This window comes from Crinia signifera, chromosome 5 (assembly GCF_055691185.1).
Source record: "Crinia signifera chromosome 5, ASM5569118v1, whole genome shotgun sequence".
Taxonomy (NCBI): Eukaryota; Metazoa; Chordata; class Amphibia; order Anura; family Myobatrachidae; genus Crinia; species Crinia signifera.
In genome coordinates, this window is record NC_139221.1 from 15,314,109 (window position 1) to 15,335,162 (window position 21,054).

Here is a 21,054-nt window from a genome sequence, read left to right on the forward strand (position 1 = left end):
AGATAAATGCCACCCGCCTGCTGACCAGCAAGTGGCTGACCATCAAATTTTTTTTTTTTTGGGGGGGGATACCAGCAAAAACAACTCCTTGGTTATCATGTCTGTTTGTATGAGAGCACCGCTGAACAGCACCAGATATTTATCTTGTCTCTGGACTCCGATAATGGCGCATCTGCAGTAATTGTTGGTCTTCTTCTGTCCAGTATTCTCATTTGTTCCTACAATGTGTAATCGGGCTCCGGTGAGTCGCTCTAAGCGTTTATTAAACAGTTACACATTATCGGAACATTTATTTCCTGCAGTGATTGGCAGATGGTAAGTGCCCCCCAGGGCTGCTGCTGCTTTTGCCAATGAGAGCTGGTATCAATTGAATGCTAAGGAGAGAAGACTTAAAATATTAATAAGGGCACGAACGCAATCAGTGCGATCAGCGGTCAACAAAAGATTATAATGAGACAATCAATTTTCTGCTAATTAGTGCTATTTACCCTATTGGCAAATCCAATTGTGCCATAAATTATAATTGTCTTGTATTTTTGGAGTGATATTTTGCCAAGACAGGAATTACACAATTTATTTCTCCACAATGCTTTGAGAGAAGACACATTTGTCCGTATGCAATATATATATATATATATATATATATATATATATATATATATATACATATAGAGAGAGAGAGAGAGAGAGAGAGAGAGAGAGAGAGAGAGAGACGCGGTGGTGCGGCACTCATAGCAAAAAAATCAATCAAGACGTTACCAAAGGTTAACAACGTTTCAATTTATAAGATACATTTCCAATCGAAAATGTATCTTATAAATAGAAACGTTGTTAACCTTTGATAACGTCTCGGATTGAATGATTTTTTGCTATCAGTGCCGCTCCACCGCGTCTCTGGATTTACTTCAGTGAAGGCACCGGCTCTGTGAAACATATGTTATAAGGAGTGCCTAACCCGTGCTGATAAATACAGTATATAGAGGGGGACTGCCTGTCCTACACAATTTCCTGTTGGAAAGGAAACAGGAGAAATGTAGAGACACAATAGTAGCACCCTCTAATAAAGTCCCTAATAATGTAAAATTTGTAGCCTCAATAGTAAATTATAATAGAGATGTCTGTGTATATGATTATTCTCTTAAAAGTCATAAAAGTGGATAAACTTCACACAGTGCAGATCCTTTTCTATATATATTTTTTTCAATTGCAGACATATGTACTGTAGATGAGAGAACATCAATGTAGAGAAGAATCCAATGCGTTTCGTCGACATGGAGACTTTATCAGGGGTCATTCAGTAATGGGTGCATGATCGGTCGTACAAAAAGAACTGCTTCATAAAAGGCAATTTAGTCACCTCAGTACCTGTTTGGCCAAATTATAATAGGCGTGGTCCAAAGTTTCACCAAGAGATAACTCTATTATTTTAAGGATCACTGTGAATCCATAAAAGGGTCACAAACTGTACTTATAATTAGGAAAAAAAGTGGTGTAAGTCCCTCCCCGTGCGCGTATAGGCTTCACCTTGAGAAAGATCCTGGTTTGGGATTAAAAACCCATTTGCGCTGCGGAGAGCAGGGAGTTCATTGGAGGAGGACTTTTGCCTTGCCAGAATGGGGGACTTTCCTTGGACCGAATCCGGACAGACCCTAGGACCCTAGGATACCTCCAAACTTTCATGCTATATATGAGAATTTCTCCACCAAGGGTTCTCATATATTTCTGGCAATTACATTTGATTCACTCCTTTACCGCCCTGCTCACACCCTTTCTTTGATTTTAATTGTTTTAAAATTGTACACATTAAAGAGGATACATTGCACTATATGCACCCTCTCATTGATTTTGCCATATGAATACCGTGGTAAATACACCATAAGGAAGGCTGGTATCCTGCGATAAAATCTACACCTACTGGTTGTTTGTGATGGACAGAATCAGAGAAGAGGAACATACCCTCCATTAATGGACATGTATCTCCTCCAAACTAATTTTCCTTATTCTATTACCCACACTGACCATCGGAGACAGACAGAAACGGAGAAGAGGAACGATAACCCCTATTAAGCGATGTATATTTCCTCCACACCATCTCCTTTATTACCCTATCCCCCACACTGGTATTTCAAACGGGTATATCGGAGAAGAGGGAAGATACCCCCCCCCCCATCAAGGGACATACTGTATGTTCCCTCTGCACTCTTTTCAATCTGTGGTGCAAAAGGGGATACCTCTCACACCGTTTTGCATTTGTACTTATAATTTGGTCATATATATTAAGGGAAACTTTAGTCAATATAGGTATCACTACCACAGGATCACCAGTGATACCCCTTTCACACCGCACTTGTTAAACGGTACAGTATATTGCCGTTTTTTTCCCCATTTCAAAACGTTTAAGGCTGCAGTGGGAAAGCGCCAGAGTTCATTTACCGGTTAAAGATAACCGGTATTTTAAAACGTTTAAAAAGCAGAGTCCTACACGTTTCAGAGCCGTTTGTTATGCAGTGAGAATGGCTCTGAGACGGTATTTAGTAAAAACAACAGATTACAGACCTGTGATAGGCTGTCCCCTGCATTCTGCCTTGAAACGTGTTCAGGGGATTAAACGGGTTGACTGATGTGAATGGTACTTAAACGGTATTTAAAACGGTAATCTACTGCAATGTGAAGGCTCAGACCCATTTTAAATACTGCTTAAAAATACCGTTTTTTGAAACATTTTGGCAGTTTGAAAGCGGTATTAGTGGATAATTCGATGTAAACATGGAGAGAAACTTTAATCAATAATAGCAATATCAATACTGGGTCCTAAAGATCAGTGGATAATTCATTGGACCATAAGTGTAGGTGGAGACTTTAGTTACTGTTAGCAACACTAATATAGAGTCCCAAGTAGTGTATATAGATAATTCTATGGAAATGTGCAAATCAGGCACTGATAACCATGAACAATGTGCTTCTTGGGTGGCCCAATCAGAATGCTCCAAAAAACTGCTCCAACTGCCCTTGCATGCACTTATGTGATACTGACATAATGTGGAATCGGTGTGAAAACACCCATATTCCCATTATGTTAGTACAAATAATTGAATAAATTGGCCGTTATTCTCATTTGCTTTGAAGAAATGGAAATAGTACAATTGTCTAATATTAACAAACGTCAAGAGAAAGCCTTGTCCTTAATATGTTCAAGGTCACAGATAGGCAAGCCCTTGAACAGTATTAAGTGGCACACCCTAATGGTGCCTTATTATACCCATATATGCATCAATAACTGGCTCACAGTGTCGTGACAATTACAGGATACCTTCCCCTTAGGGAACATCAGAGCAACAGCTCCTCCACAGTGGAATTGACAGAACTATGGGGCCTGATTCAGCATGGATCCATAATCTGCAAAGTTGCAGATGACTGTGAGTAGATAGCTGAGATAGAAGGAAAAATGCCCCGTTCCAATCTGCAAATGAACTGTGAATGGATCGCAGATCCGTAAGCAAATCCTGGAACATTGAAATGTCTCTGCAGTCTGTGCAGTTGTGAGTAGCGCTGAGGTTTCCACTAACCTGCGACTGAGACATGCCGGTCAAGGGTGGCGCTGATGTCACAGACCCTCCCCTTAAAATGCCTGGGCACACCTGACACTCCCAGAAAACGGAGAGTTACCACCCCCAGCTGCCGACTTCCTGTCAGTCCAATTGTGAGGGGATCGCATTTATGATCGCATTTTATTTTGCTAACCGCCATCATGCATATGCAATGCGTACAGAACGTATGTGCAGTCATTCGTAGTATGCGCAGTAAATTTTATTAGGGAGGCTAATTCCGGGAATCCCGAGATTGAGCATTTTTTAATCCCATATCCCAGGATTGGCTTCCCTACTCCAGTGTGTACACACAATCTGGGCTGAAGGGCATTTATTTGGAATCAGTCGAAACGAATGCCCTTGCACCACTGAGTACCCAGTAATGGGTGTGGATGGAAATGTCTACAGTGTCTTGGTCAACGATCAATAGTTCAACACCAAAAGGTTGACATACGGTACAGTTGGTCAATATTGACTAAAGGTCATCATGCAGTAGGTCAACGATGACAGAAGTCTGACATATGCAAAAGGTCATCATAAAAACGGTCAACACCTTAAAAGGTCACCTTAAAAGGTCATCTTGGACCCTCAATTAGGCTAGTGCGTACCATTGTATGGCTGGCTCAGCCTCCTATTGCTATGGCTGCAATTGGCGCACTTTACCATTCCCAGTCATAGTCCGGGTGGATTGAATTACATGAAAATGTCCCCCCCAAAAAAATAAGAAAAAAATTGTGAAAAATATGTTAATATTTTCATGTTGACCATTTGCTTTTGTCAATGTCAAACTAAGGTTAAATTTAATTACATGGGAGTTCTATCGAAGATGGGATGTTGGTCCATAGCAACCAACCAGATTGTACTTTGTATTTATTTTGCACCTTCTAGAACACAATGGATACAATCTGATTGGTTGCTATGGCCCAACATCCCATCTTCTACAGAACTCCCATCGTAGTAATATTACCCCTGTAGATCTATCAGCCAGAACCAGTGAGTATTATTTACGGGTGTTATAATTTTTTTTTTTTAAACCAAATTGTTACCAGTCAAACAAAAAGCGATCTGTGTACAATCCTGAGAGTAAAATATAATTTATTTCAACTTTTATTAGGTTCCAATACATTTAGCTACACAATTTTGAAAAAGAAATAATATATTACACATACATGTTGTAAAACCTTCAATTTATAACATTTTTATTCTGTTGTTTCTTTGAGGTTTGTAGAATAAGTTGTTTGATAATAAAACAGAGTAATCATCTTACATTTTGGTTTGTAATTCAATTTGGGTGTACTAAGCTACAAAAGTGATACAATGGAGAGTGATAAACAGCCAGCCAATCAGCTCCTACCTGCCATGTCACAGACTGTGGGGGAGATTCTCTAAGCTAAAAATGCGGTAAAAACCCCATTATTGGGGTTTTTACTGCATTTTGGGATGCTGTAAGTATCCCCCGCCGGATTACCGCGGCGGGGGGATCGCCAGAGAAATCTGGCGATGCCCCATAGAAGCCTATGGGCTTCTACCACATCCCACCGCAGCCCCGCAAAGACCCCCCACCGCCCCGCACGGACCCCCCGCCGCCCCGCATCGCCCCCTCACCTGTGTCCGGGCAGCACAGGGCTGTGCTGCCCGGACCTGTGACCTCCTCCCTGCACTGATCCTCTTCCGGGTGCAGGGAGGAGGAGAGCCCAGCGCAACAGCAGCAGCGCCAGGTGTGGGAGGGAGGGGGGAGCCGCCGGGACCGGCTGGGACCCGGCGACTCTCACCGCAAAGGACAGCTCTTAACGCAAGAGCTGTCCTTTGCTATATTTAATCGCATATGTTAGAGCATATGCGATCATTATAATTGCGAAGAGAGGCGAAGGGGGGCGGAGATTCTTAGAGAATCTCCCCCTGTGTTTGAAAAATGTCAGGCAGGAGCTGATTGGCTGTTTTTTTTTATCACTTTACATTTTTTCACTTTTGAAGCTTAGTACATCTGGCCCTTTGAGAGGACAAATAGGTAAGGTGAATATGTGCATTATCTTTGTTTGTCTTAGAACTGTGTCTGTCACCACCAGCTTGTAGAATGTGCCCTGCCAGAACCTCATTCAGGGTCAGGCTAAGGCTTGTGGGGGTTTAGGGGAAATCACTTGTGGGGGCCCCTTACAAAACAATATGCTGGTGGCGAAGTTATCAGAACATATAGGGTGACATTTAATAGGAATCAATTTTTTTTTGCCGCAAATTTGCACATTGTGACCTGACGATTTTTAGTCAAACATCAATTCGCATCCAGATGTTTTCCCATTATAACGTATACAATTCGTAAATTTAATGGGATGCAATTTTTCATTGAGATCTGTGCATGGTTCTGTGTTAAAATATGTGTAAAAGTAAATTTTTTAAATAAAATGGTGTGGGGGTCCCCCCTCCTGAGCCAGCCCCCGGGTCATTGAGCCGGACCTGGTTCCAAAAATACATTGGACAAAAAGCGCAGAGGTCCCCCGTATTTCTGAAACCTGGTCCTGGTTCCAAAAATACAGGGGACAAAAAAACTGGGGGTCCTCCATATTTTGGAACCAGCACCGGGCTCCAACAGCCCGTGGTGTCATGTCACAGCCTGGGGACACTTTTTACAGGTCCCCCGGCCGTATCATGCTCTCTGTGGCTGGTCAGCCCTGGACGGGGTACCCAGGGTTGTCCCCTGCGTCCGTGGGCTGTGGACGCCAGGCTGATAAGCGTAAAAAACCCATTGCTTTTTACAGGTGACCTACAAGTCCCAGCAGGCCTCCCCCGCATGCTGGGACTTGGCGAACCACAAGTCCCAGCATGCGGGACATTAATGGGCCCCCATGGACTTGTAGTTCACCTGTAACAAGAATGTTTAAATAAAAACACACATACACTAATTTTACACCAGCACACATTACCATTCGCCAAGTCACAGCATGCGGGGGAGGCCCGTTGGGACATGTAGTTCACCTGTAAAAATTAATAGGTTTTTTTAAACACTTTTCAGCACAGCGATAAAATCGCATCCTATTAAATGTCACCCATAATGTGCATATACTCCCAGCACCACATTGTAGTGCCCCCACTTCACAATATGCCACACAGAAAGCCTAGCTCACCTATACCACAGTGTTCACCTTCAATGGTGTTTGGGGGCTTCGGGTGACCACCCCAGCCGCCCTGTTATTAATCTAGCATTAACTAATCTTTGGCTTATCTAACTGTTCGCCTCTAGACTTATATTCCCATTCATGCAGTAAAGCTGGTCCTTTTTAATTTCCAAAAATTCTTTGTGCTGCTGTGAGCATTTGGACAAAATGACGTCAGACTGTTCCCCTTTCACCTACTTCATAACAGGACAGTGGTGGCACTGGGGTCGGCGACAACTGGTGTGGCCCATTGTAACCCCCTTTGTGTGCTTACAGTGAGCTTATCTGGAACATGGGATGTGACCTCAAAGGAATCCCCTGCTGATGTCACTAAGGAAGCATGGCCTAGCAGGAAGTCTCCCCTAGTTACATTACTGTGGCAGCATGTCCTTCATCTTTGGAGATACTTGTGCTGCCACTGGAGACTTTTGTTTGCAATGCCCGCTCCTTCTCAGTGACAGAAACTGGTTGCAGCAGGAAAATGTCACTCTGCAACATCTGGCTCCTGTCACTGAGGAGGAGCCAGCATTTTGGTATCACCTCCTCGGACGGCTTGTGTCTGTATATATTAAATCCACAATGAGTCATATCAGAGGAATTATTGGAAATATTAGTTATATACTTCATTTGTAGTAAGTAAAATAATCTAAAAATAATATTGCAGTTGTCCAGTGGCCAAGAAACTTAAAAACAGACAGTATGGTCCATATATATTTTGGGCACTAACACATTTTTTGTAATTGTAATTTTAAGTTACCTTTACATTATGAATATGGTTTTGAAGTGCAGACAATCAGCTTTAATTTAATGGTATTCACACCCAAATTGGGTTTAGGAATAACAGCTGTTTAATATGTACAGCAGCCCCTCTATTCCAAGCGACCAAAAGTAATTTGACATTTAGTTTGAAAACTGTTTGATGGAGAGGTCCGAGCTTTTCCTTTGTAATTTCTTTATTAATTAAGCAGAAAAAAAGTTTGGCGTTGATGCCATTTGCATGTGTTGATGAGATTGGCAACACAAAAAGCCCGGACATCTATGGGAGACAACAGTGGCAGGATCCTGGCTATTGTAAACCAAAAAAAAAAACTGGACAGCATCCAGCTGAGTGAAGGACACTCTCCAAGAAGTATCATTACCATATTAGTATCATTAAGTCTACCATAAATAAAAGACATCATCATGTGACAGAATACAGAATTCTGGATGAATAAAGTGTTTATATATATATATATATATATATATATATATATATATATATATATATATATATATATATATATATATATATATTGTCTGCTAAGATTCAGCCGAAGTTCTGGAAAGTTGATTGGATGATGCTTCACAGTACAGATGGCCAATAACGAAAAATATATCGCTAAAGCAACCCAGGTGTTTTTTTTTATTGCATGAAGTGGAATATTCTGCAATGGCCTAGTTAATCACCTGAGTTCAACCCAACTGAGCAGGTATTTTGCTCGCTGAAGACCCATGAACAAATAAAAACTGACGCGATTGTCAGTAACGGCCTGGCAAAGCATATCAAAGGAGCAAACCTAACAGTTGGTGATGTCCGTGGGTTCTAGACTTTAGTCATTGCCTGCAAAGGTTTCTTGACAAAGTTATAATTATGTTAATTTGCCCAATTACATTCGGGCCCCTAAACACAGAGAATTGTGTATAAGAATGGTTGTAATTCCTAAACATTTCATGCGGGGCTCTTGTTCAACTCCTTATATTAAAGCTGAAAGTCTACAATGTAATGCCACCTCATTGTTTAATTTCAAATACATTTGAAATTTAAACATTTGTCTTAGTGTCTAAATATGTGTGGGCCAAACTGTACTGTCCAAAATGTTCCAGGACAGAAAAAGTCTGTAGAGGAGATACCTGTAGCACACTTCTGGCCACTTTGGGGGGTGGGGCCGGACTCTCACATCATTAAGCCCTGCCCCCTTCATACAGATCCGCAATTACTAGTATTATCTCCCCATCCTGCCCACTTTACTAAGAGGTGGGTGGTGTCCAGGACATCCAACCATGTTCTGCGGTGAAGGGCACTACCTATAGAAACTGAATTTTGCTGCTACTTTCAGGAAAGTAAGCCAGTATGAATAAGTAGTGTTTTTTTTTATGAGGATTACACTATGAGTTTGTTTTTGAGGGGAAAGGGAATGGGGAAATAGACCAGTGCACAGGTTGTGAGTTCTCGAATGATTTAAAAGAAGATATTGTTTTCCACTATTAATCAATGGAGAGAGAGTGCTTGGTCCCTCTAATAATTACAAAAATGTGGAGGTGCACCCATGAGAGTAAAACTTTGTATTTGAAAGAAAAGAAGAAAAGAATCTCTTTTTGTTACGGCACTCCTATTTAATGATTACGTAACGTAATCTTTGATTCTTTATTGGACTTCATACGATATGTGGAGGGTGAGCGTAACAAGGCAGAGCCTCCACTTGGTTAGAATGATTACTAGTGTGACAATCTAAGGGACTGGGTATGTGCCACAGCCATAATGATGTGTATTAAAATTTAACTTTTATTATTGCGTATAAAATAAGCACTAGACATACATGTAAACATAGACAAACATGAAATGACAAAATCACACAGTGGGTTACACTTGTTGCGTCGGTACACTCTATTGCAGGCATTCCCAATCACGATCCTCAAGGCACACCAACAGTGCAGGTTTTAGTGATATCCAGGCTTCAGCACAGATGGATAAATCAAAATAACAGAGGTACAGTACTAATTAAGTCACCTGTGCTCAAGCCTGGATATCTCTAAAGCCTACACTGTTGGTGTGCCTTGAGGACCGTGATTGGGAATGCCTGCTCTATTGAATGTTAGGCGACACTTTTGAAGTCAGTAAAAGCTGAATATTTTGCAAGATGCCTCCTGTCTCTAGTTATGTAAACTCAAGCGAGAGGCAGAATCTGCAGGTCTGTTGCTGAGCCTGAGGAAAAGTTACAATTGTTTCAAAAACCGGGTTTCACACAGATTATATAAAGGAAACAGTGTGTCAGATGTGGCATTGCATACAGGCCGGTTGTTTGAGGTTAGTGAGGCAAATAACACATTTGGATCTGATAATATTTCAAAAGGTGAAACACAAAGTCATACACTCGCTTGAGTTTACATAACTAGAGACAGGAGGCATCTTGCAAATATTCAGCTGTTACTGACTTCAAAAGTGTCACCTAACATTCAATAGAGTGTACCGACCCAACAAGTGTAACCCACTGTGTGATTTTGTTATTTCCTGTGTGTCTATGTTTACATGTATGTCTAGTGCTTATTTTATACGCAATAATAAAAGTTAAATTTTAATACACATCATTATGGCTGTGGCACATACCCAGTCCCTTAGATTGTCACACTAGTAATCATTCTAACCAAGTGGAGGCTCTTATGAAGTTGGCCCTCTGCCTTGTTACGCTCACCCTCCACATATCGTATGAAGTCCAATAAAGAATCAAAGATTACGTTACGTAATCATTAAATAAGAGTGCCCCAACAAAAAGAGATTCTTTTCTTCTTTTCTTTCGATTATACTATGAGGCCTGATTCTGAGGTGGAAATAAATGCAACAAGTAACTGTGTACATGGCAAAAACATTCTGCACTGTAAGGGGCGGGGGGATACATTTTTTTCTGGTCGTATGTACAGTACATGTAGGCCACAAATGCTGGACAGTTTGGACATGTCCTCCCAAATCTAAATCTCTCTGCTCTTGTTACATTTGCCCCACAAGCAGTGCCGGTGGCATCACCAGGGTCAAAGACACCTGTTGCAGCCAATAGCCCCCATGAAAAGGGGCTTGGCTTTATGGGTTGGAGGAGTGGTTTTAAAGGAAACTCCCCATTTGAATCCCAATTAGGGGCATGACTTTTATGGTTGCATCACTCTGGGGGTTGGGCTGCCCCAGGAGACTCTGGATGCACAAGTGGCACCTCCTCAGTGACAGGAGCCTGGTGCTGCAGTATAATGTCACACTGCATTTTGGTGACACTTCCTGCTCTTTTTGCGTTACTCCCACCTCACATCAGCCTCTTGGCACACAAACCATGTTCTAGATAGTTTTAGACAAAAATGCTGATTGTTTGCCCCCATTAGCTGAAAAGGGAACACCAGCTGGTAAAGTCATTACACAAACGCCGCTGCACATAATGGAGGCATTTGGTGGGTTTTAATTATAAGAATTATTACAATGCAGCCTACCCAATACTGGGGATTAGTGACATCACTGAGGCACTTCCTGTCACTTCCTGTCATATACTTCTGATGCACAAGTGTCTATTATGGACTGACTACACCGTCATGCTTATCAATGCCAATATACAGTATCGTCAGGTGGCAAAAGTGTTGCGAAGAGAACAGGGGCACTTATACTATTATTTAAAAAATAAACTTTGTATTTAACATGAGGTCTCATTGTGTACTTAGGAATGTCTGTGGATTAGCCAGTCTTTCCTGATTCATCAAGTTTTACAATGTTTATCCTTTGAAATTTAATGTACAAAAAAACAAATATCTATTCCAAAATGTGTCTTTTACACATCACTTATTAACATGGTTGGTAAATATTTTTTTTTTATGGCTAAATATCCTTTCCATTGCTAGTATAACAAATATGTCATAACTAGGGGACACTTCATAGTTTGAGGTTTGTTTCATTAGCTGTTCACAAAAATAGGGACCCTGAGCATATTAAAGGGACATTAAATGACTATTTAAAAATGAAGAAAGAAGTCTTAACCAGTGGTGGCTCCAGAGGTGGGTCTGCAGTACTGTCCAAAATTCAAATAGAGAGAAGCCACTACAACTGCCATTCCAAACACTGCCAAACATCACTGGCAGTTGGTTTGGCTCCCCTATTGGAATTTTTGACTGGACTGCAGTTCCACCCCTGGATCTGCCACTGGTCCTTCAATAAACATGCAACTATTATTTACCTGTTTGTAAAAGTAATATTACATTGTACCACATATCAATGCCTGTCTCTCCCAGGCACACCTCTAGTGGATGGCGATACAAATTGGCCATGTGGAGGCTTTAATGCAGGAAAAACAGATCTCTCCTACATACAGTATTTGCTTAAATGAGTAAACAACTATTACTATAACTTTACAACCTTTAAAAATGTGCAAGAGAAAATCGAAAAACTATATGTATTAAATCTAGCTTCAAATGTCATGTATCCATTACCCTTTAATAATAATTCTTATTTATTAGCATTTAATGAAATCATTATATGGCTTAATCTTAATTGACTAATCTTTACTTTCATTTATTGTCTGTATATAAAATATATTAATATTGCAATAATTCATATTTTTTTAACAAACAAGACAAAAGCTCCTGATTATGTACCATAATATAAAGTTAACACGGTAGTTTGAAGTCAAGATCTTGCAAATATACTGCAGATGCTTAAATCTAACCTGCGACAGAAGAATCATTGTGGTCAACCAGGAGATACGTACTTGTCCGAAGAGGACGACACTTTAAGATGAGGGTCAATGACATTATGGCTTATCCTATATAACTAAAGGATAACACTGCTACATTTTCGTGGTGGTGGCCAATCTAAATCTGTGCACTAAATTAAATTAAAATAGGAATATGCATACTGTAATGGCATTATTACTATTATTATAATTATTATTATTATTATTATTATTATTATTATTTTAAACATTAAAGTTTGGGCAAGTAATGAACATTTTGATGAGGTAAATGTTGGTGCACCGAAAATCTACTGATTGGTTAATAACTTTTTAACTGTCAATAATTGGCAAGCTTAAATCAAGCCATCGGAATTTTCCACCACTGTCACAAGATCATTGTAGGAGTAAAGTTACACTATAACAAAATCATTTCCACAATTTAAAAAAAAAAAAAATTTGCTGAATTTTTAATCTAATTGTACAAGTCTAAAAGTGCCCATCACACAGGTCCAATATGGGACGATTTCACCAGATTCTGATTGATTGAGCCGATATATTGGGTGAAATCATCCCAAATCGGAGGTGTTTGACATCAGATCAGATCCGATGAGATCCTAGAGATCTTATGTGCAGCACATACGATCAATCTGAATCGGACCATCAACGGCACATCACGGGTGCTATTTAGCACCTGCAATGTACAGCATACAATTTCCTTTCAAGTCCCCCGCCAACTCCCCAGGAGTTCTTCTACATGTAAAAAATGTCAGAAGGAGTCTTCCCAGCGAGCTGCCGGTGGGGAGTTCACGGTAAAACAGGGCCGACTTGTGCATCAGGCAAGGTGGACCTGTGTATGGCCACCTTAAGTCTATATTAACCTCAGTTTTGTGACCAAGATTGACAGTAACGGGCATTATAGACGTGAATCTTTCCAAAATACAAAGCAATACATTGATAAGTCAATAATAAACGGTCAACGTATTGCAACCCAAAATAAAAGACAGCATAGATTAAAAGTAAATAAAAAAAATCTAAAAGCAACAAAAGCAAGTCAATCTCTCGGAGGGAAAAAAAATATCTGAGGTTACCAAAAGTCATCCCCTCCGCTGCTTCTTGTACTTGCTCGTTCTCTGGTTTTTAGCCGTAGCATCTCCATTATACTTTTGGCATAGATATCTCTTAAGTTAACATTTATATCTGATTCTGTACTAATGTTCTTCATTAGTTTCTTCAACGCTTCTCTTTGCCTTAAAGCTACTTCCTTCATTTTTAACGTAAAGTAACAAGCAGCGAAACGGTCGTTGATGATGGCAATGGGCAACGCCAAAACCAAGATTCCCGACAAAATGCACAAAAAGGCAACAATTTTACCGAGCGTGGTGTCCGGTCTGATGTCTCCATAACCTACTGTGGTCATAGAGGTCGTGGCCCACCACCAGGCACACGGGACACTTGTGAATGTGGTATCGGGGACGCCGTGTTCTACGGCAAATTCCAGGGCAGAGAATATGGAGATTCCAACCGACAAGAAGAGGAGCAACAGGCCAACTTCTTCATAACACTGGGCGATTGTCATTCCTAAAGACTTTAAACCTGTAACAAGGAAATACAGTGGTTATTCGTAGTATAATAATTGGTGAAAATGGATAATTGGTCATCTAACTCTTTTGTAAACTTAACTTTATAATAAGAAATGTGAGCCCCCCCCCCCTTTGGATTTATATTCTATCATACAGTACACTCAGAACATCAATCACATGGAAGGATTCATGTCAGTGATATGTTACCTTTAGGGGAGTTGCTTAACAGAAGCTGATGTCATTTTAAATATTTAGATCAAACAATATAGCAGACCCAACTAGTAGCCAATCCTTGCCCTTATTTCTGACCGGGGAAATAGCAGCCCCCGCCTTTTCAATGCTGCCATTTCCAACAGCTATGAAAGCAGATTTTCACAAAACATATCTGACTTTAAAACAAGTCAGATCTGTTTTGTCGAAAACGGCCATGTATTGTCAAATTCACAGCTGTTTTTCGACAATCTGCGGCTGTATTTGCCATTTTCCGACACTCGACAGCCGGAACATTGAATTCTGACTGTCGAGTTGACCGAAAAAGGCCCGGTATTCTGACTGTTGGGACATAAGGGGGTTGCCTACTTTTAAAGTCTCCTCTCCGAGAGAAGCCCGGAGAGGAGACTGTCAGCAGCACGTCAGAGGACGGGGCCTGATGTAGACGTCATGAAGCCCCTTTTGCGGGTCTTTGAGGAGGGCACGGGGCTAAATTACGCAGTTTGTATCTTTAGCCCCACCCCTCCCCCAAAAAGCAGTAAATTGCAGGAAATTAACAATGTCGCGTGGGAGATGCAAGGGGGGGTGGGATGTATGGGGCGATATCCGGGAGGGATGCCCACCTTTCCAGCTGCAGGGAGGGGGACACGATTTTTGGGAGCCTTCCGGCCATTCTGGGAGGGTAGGCAATATATATTTTGTACATTTGTACATATCTTCATTGTTATATGTGTGATATATGCTCTACTTTATAATGTATTCAATTGCTATATATTATTTTCAATCTCCATAAATGGTACAAATGGTAACCTGTATACATTTACACTGCATAAAATATAGGACATAAGATAAGTGATGATATACAGTACTCCGACAATGCCACCCTTCCTTCACTGCACCCTGAATTCCATCGGGAAAAAACTGACATCCCTGCTCACGTATTCCACACACATAAGAGCAGACGCAGTCAGTGTACTTGTGTCATAGCTGAGGTCCAACTTAATTGGTAGTACAGGTCGAGTATCCCGTATCCGAATATCCGTTATCCGAATTATTCCGAAATACGGACATTCCAGAAAGTGAAAAAAATTTTTTTTTTTGCTAAAAACTCACTGGGGACATTTGTAACAGCATCACTGGGGACATGATATGTAACTGGCACTATATATGTGCAAGACAATGATTGCTTGGCATTCAAATTCAGTGCTGAGATAGTACACACATTTTGTTTCACGTTTTGAAACCTTGTTTTTTGAACAAATAAAATATATTTGTGTGTATTTTATGTGGTAATAAAATATATTTGTGTGTATATTATGTGTTTATACAGCATAAATGCAAGATACTTCAAAATACATCATTGAAATATTAAAATATTCCGAAATACGGAATAATCCGTTATCCAAAATTCTCCTGGTCCCGAGCATTTTGGATACGGGATACTCAACCTGTATTCAGTATACTTACAGTAAGTAGATATTGGTAGCAGATATTCCCTTATAAGCCTGGCTGGCCTACAAGCCGATGCAAACTCTGAGTGGCAATATTTAGTTAGATTTTTGCCATTTTGGTACAAAAGTTCATCGTGAGTAGTTTTTATGCAAGCTTGAGACCAATATTAACCCTTTGAGTGCCAATGTTGCTGTGCGGGATCCTCAAAATATCCACTTAAATTGCCAGCATTGCTCACACAGTAATGCATCTTACACATTATGCAGCACATTAGTAATGTCTTTATACACACAATGCCACACAGTAATGCACCTTACACATTATGCCGCACATTAGTAATGTCTTCATGCATACAATGCCACACAGTAATGCACCTTACACATTATGCCTCACATTAGTAATGTCTTCATGCACACAATGCCACACATTAATGCACCTTACACATTATGCCTCACATTAGTAATGTCTTTATGCACACAATGCCACACAGTAATGCACCTTACACATTATGCCGCACATTAGTAATGTCTTTATACACACAATGCCACACAGTAATAACCCTCTGCACTGCAGCCAAACATTAAGCCCCCCTTGTTAGTACCACACTCTACCTTCCCGCAGCCCAACCCTGCCCCCCCACTCAGACTGACCCCAAGTCCCTAAATAGTATCTAAACCTAACCCTCTCAGCCCCCCTCCCCCCGATGTATGGGAAGCTATCAGTTTGGATTCTGCTGCCCACAACCTGATTGATGTCAGCATTCCAGCACCGATGCCTGGCGGCAGTTGGGATGACGGCATTAGTTTAAAAAAAAAAAGTTTTTAAGGTCTCAATAAAATACAGGGGGTAGGCTTTAAACCTTCTAAAAAGGACAGGAGGAGAAGTTGCCCATAGCAACCAATCTGCAGTCTAGTAAACATTGTTTAGTGGAAATGTTGGCTCTATAATTCATAATATAATATTTGCAGCATTGCATTGGTTACTGAATGAAGGGAATAATGGGCCTGATTCAGACCAATTCGCTAGGCTACACTACCCGCTGCCTGGCCGAACACCCACCACCCCTCCCCCAGCACCCGGATCCCCATGTGAGGGGATGTACGGTACGCCAACACATCCCCTAGCACACGGCCGAACGTGAGAGAAATAATTCGATGGTCGCTGACCATCGAAGGATTTTCCTCCCCTTTGGTAATAAAAGTCAGTCTAGCCGATATCATTTGAATTCGGGGCAGGCGCTGAGGTCATGTGACATCAGCTGCCCACCCTGAGCAGGAATCACTATGTCTGTGCTCTCAGGGGAACGCCAGTACATTCTGAGCGTTCCCCTCCTTGCTACCCCCTGCCTGCCCCCGGCCCTCCCTTCCAAGAGTAAACAGCTTAGCGAGTGTGAAACTGAGTTCACTCCCAGCATTTGCGTATGCGCATAATCGCGCATGCGCAAACCGCGACCATCCGAGACTGCCCACAATGGCCCATAACGTAGCGATCTTATAGTACAAGCTCCATATTCTCAGTGTTGAAATAGATAAATGCAGACTTCTATATTGTGCTGTGTTGAAGTGGATTAATAAATAACCTTACAGAACACCTTTTGTCAAGTACTTTGCATTTTCCTTTCATGCTCCGTTGAATATTGATACATATGTGTCTCCTTCCGACCGTGTTCTGCCGCAGACCCGCTCCCCCAGGAAGCTGCTGCGAATGGTAATAACTGAGCCCCTGTAGCGCCAGCTCCGTAATAACCGGGAAGGTTAAAGGATGAACAACTCTATTGAATAATAATTATTTTAGTCACATATTAATCTATCACAAGGATGAAGCTGGATGGGTGTTAATTATTTATGTTTGGGGCTATGATGAATAATTTCCATGCATGGATTGTTCCTGTCCACGGTAGCACTAGTCCGTGTTATTAGATATTCCTTAGGGCGTCGTGTCTGAGAGTGTATCTATTCTGTAAATATGTGGGTTAAACAATGACATTTGTTATACTAGTGTAATGTATTTATACTCTGAAAAATGTCTGAGGAGGATACATGCTCATTGCCACAGGGGTGGGGGAGGGGTGGTGGTGATTGGATTAAAGGCTCATTGCCACGTGGGAGTTACTGTACATGCTCACTGCCACAGGTAGATACAGTACAGTCTCATTGCCAGACTTCCAGGTAGCGCTGTGCACCCTGAAAGATGCAGCAGTCCTCTAGCGTATGTCTAAACTAAGGCGGTGACAGGGTCTCTGTCTGTACGTGGACAGGGACTCTGAGCCCCTCCCTCTTATTCCACTTACTGGGTTCCACTGCCTCTGCTCCGAGATTCTGGAGCCCATAGGCAGCTGCCTTATGGCAGAGCCACCCCAGTCTACGCTCCTGAATACTAGTCAGTGGTGTAAATCCCGGAGGCAATGGAGACATTTGCTGCCAGGCGTTAGCCATCAGGGGGGGGGGGGCACAGAAAGCAGGCACCAGGAGCACCATTGCAGAGTCCTGGGAGCCCTTCCGCTGGGGGACTTGGGGTCTCCGGATAAGTGTCGGGGGGGGGGGCGTTTTTGCCAGTGGCCAAGCAGTGCCATCACGCGGGGCACACATCGGCAGCTTACAATGCCGGTCAGTGAGAGGCTGAGCAGGTAATAACTTCAGCAGCCGCGTCGCGCGGGGCTGCCTGGCGGCACCGTCCTCCTACAATTGCTGCCGATGTCTCCCTGCTTGGGTGGGCTTATTGTCACTGCCCAGCTCCCTGACGCAGTTGACTGCGTTCCGTGAGAGATCTGCCGGGAGTCTCCAGAAAGTGTGGCCATGAGTATGACATATGAGGAGGAGGGTGGGGCACCACTATCAATACCGCCTCCGGGCGCATCGGATGAACTTACGCCACTGATACTAGTGAGAATATTTACTCATAAAAACTCAAAAATGTATACTCAAAAATGAAAATAACGATTTTTACATCCCGGTGTGAGACTTCCGTCAGTGAATCTACCAATTTGTCCCATGTGGTTTATTATGCTTTTTCATTATACATTTCCCTTCATATTCTGTGTTGAAAGCCAAACTTTAAAACTGAAGTAAGATCTCTGATTCGCTTTGAAATGAAACCAGTAATCAAAAAATTAACTGTGAAGCCTGACGAGGCAGCTTACCCCGACTTGTTCCCAAATAAGAAAGATTGAATTTATATCCCTATAGATTGTAAGCTTGCAGCAGGGCCCTCCTACCTCCAAGTCTGTATGTTGTTACCCAGTTTGTTTTATCACTGTCTACTATTGTAAAGCGCAACGGAATCTGCTGCGCTATATAAGAACCTGTAAATAAATAAATAAATAAATAAATTAGCTATTTCCAAGCTGCTTTTCAATCTTGTTAAATTAATGAACATCTCTGAAGCTTTGCGAGGTGCTGCCTGCTGTATATGCCAAGTTCCGTTCTGCTTCTGTAGCTTTCACGCTCACACCTCGTTGACACCACAAATTAATGATTTTTTCCCTGCATAGTAAAACTAAAATTATATTTTCTCCCAAATAAATAAAGCTGTTCTTTTACGTCCACCGTGGAAATGTTATTTTTTAATACAATACTGCTGTTTGGCTGCAAAATCCCTGAATGTACAGTGTGAAGCTACTACTGTAACCACAGTTTTATTATATAACGAGTTTCTTTATGAACAGATTATCACTATTATTATTATTATTATTATTATTATTATTATTATTATTATTAATATCATATATATCAATACTTGAAGGTGATTCTTGGTGACAATCCCTTATTCTCCCTTCATACTTTTCGCATGGGGCACCTAGGGGGTTATTCTAGTTCACTCTTTCTGACAAAATCCTTCTTAGATGGACAAAACCATGTGCACTGCAGGGGGGCAGATGTTACTTGTGCAGAGATAATTAGATTTGGGTGGGGTTTTACTTCAAAGTGAGATCTATATTGCAGTGTAAAAATAAAGCAGTCAGTATTTACCCTGCACAGAAACAAAATAACTCACCCAAATCTAATTCTCTCTGCACATTTTACATTTGCCCCCCCTGCAGTGCACATGGTTTTGTCCATCTAAGAAGGATTTTGTCAGAAAGAGTGAACTAAAATAAGGCCCCTAGTTATTATTTTTTGTAAACTGCTACCTGCAGAGGCGCTTAAAGAAAAGAGGGGGCCACTGTGCAGGTTCCAATTAGAGTCCCTCCTCTCCAGCGAAGAGTAAACTGGGAATATGGTGACCACGCCGCATTACCGGAAACACCCTCTGTCGCACATTCTTTGCAGCTCCATAACGGATTCTACTGGACAAGAGGACAACAGACTGTAGGTTGAGTATGTATGTATTTATGTATGTTTCAGTGCACGTATGTTATTAAAGTTTTACTTTCTATGGTGTACTGTATGTGTTTATTTATTTTAGTGTTGGTTCTGCTGTGGAACTGAATAAAGGGGGGTGTCTGCAAAGAGCAGACCAAAAGACAAATGTGCCTTTTTGGGCGCACTCTTGATAATATGAATTTGATATGATTATTGCATTAAAACATAGCTTTTAATCAACTTCTTATCCTAAAATACTGTGAACATTCATCAATTTACGATCAATCGTTTGATGGATTTTTAATTCAATTTATACGTCAAGAAACAAGACATCACATATAACATAGAGACAAGACATGGACAAACGAACAGTAAAAGACATGCTATATCGATGGCTATGTCTGATTAGGCAACCTTATATTGGGTCACACTCTGATATTTATTGCCTCAGCAAGATATCGTTTTTATCTGTATTGTTATCAATAAATTTTGTAAAATTAAATGCCTCAGCAAATTATCAACTGATGGCTCAGCCGCTTAAACTCTGACCATCCTCCATGCTCCTTAATTAAGATCTCAAATTATCTGTTGCCTCTTATGATCAGGTAAACTAGAGAAAATACAAAAGGGAAATCCTCGTCTGGTAGTTGAGGGATAGGGAAAAATAATAGGAGAGGGAAAAATAACCCCAGTGAATAGTACTCCTACAACCGGTGGCTCCTGAATGTCTACTATTCAATCACCCGTCTGAGTTACCTACCAGTCAGGTCGCCAGGAGTCTCCTCTCTGGTTAGTGTACTGGCCCCTTCGAGGCACCACTGGATTCTAGCCTGTATGGGGATATATGGGTAACCTATTGGACTAAGTGTTGAATGTGAGTACCAGGTTGGTTGTCATATAGGAGTTAATTATAGTCCACTTCTGCTGTCCAATTCAGTTCCGTGAGTCACCTTGGTGCTTATTCAGTATTGCAAGGAGACACCGCGGGCTGAATGGATGAGAGAGTGTTACAGAAAGGGTGAATCCCAGTAACAAGTTGTCTGTTGACCATTAAATGGGACTTCTGCTTTCAGAGATCTGCAAGCATCGAATCACTGATGAGAGAGCCCCAAATGAATGGATACCTAACCGACATTAGAAAAAGACATTTAGGATAAAAAGTGGAAATATACAAAGAGAGAAAAAGTTGAGCGATAAAGATTTTATTGGACACACACAATCATCTATAGATGTAATGTGTTAACATACACTGGGTGGCTGAAAACCAGCTCCACTCTGGGTATTCCCAGTGTGTACCAAATAGCAATCAATCTGTTAAT

At 41.3% G+C, this 21,054-nt stretch overlaps 1 protein-coding gene across 1 annotated transcript in view; it reads right to left on the minus strand.

The window, feature by feature from the left end:
- Window positions 1-12,638: 12,638 nt before the first annotated feature.
- The window catches only part of KCNV1 (potassium voltage-gated channel modifier subfamily V member 1), a 29,974-nt gene continuing 21,558 nt past the window's right edge, over window positions 12,639-21,054 (minus strand). The window contains exon 2 of the mRNA XM_083186710.1: window positions 12,639-13,785. Within this exon, the coding sequence (XP_083042836.1) occupies window positions 13,277-13,785 (509 nt within the window). The 3' untranslated portion in view covers window positions 12,639-13,276. The remainder of the gene's footprint in view (window positions 13,786-21,054) is intronic.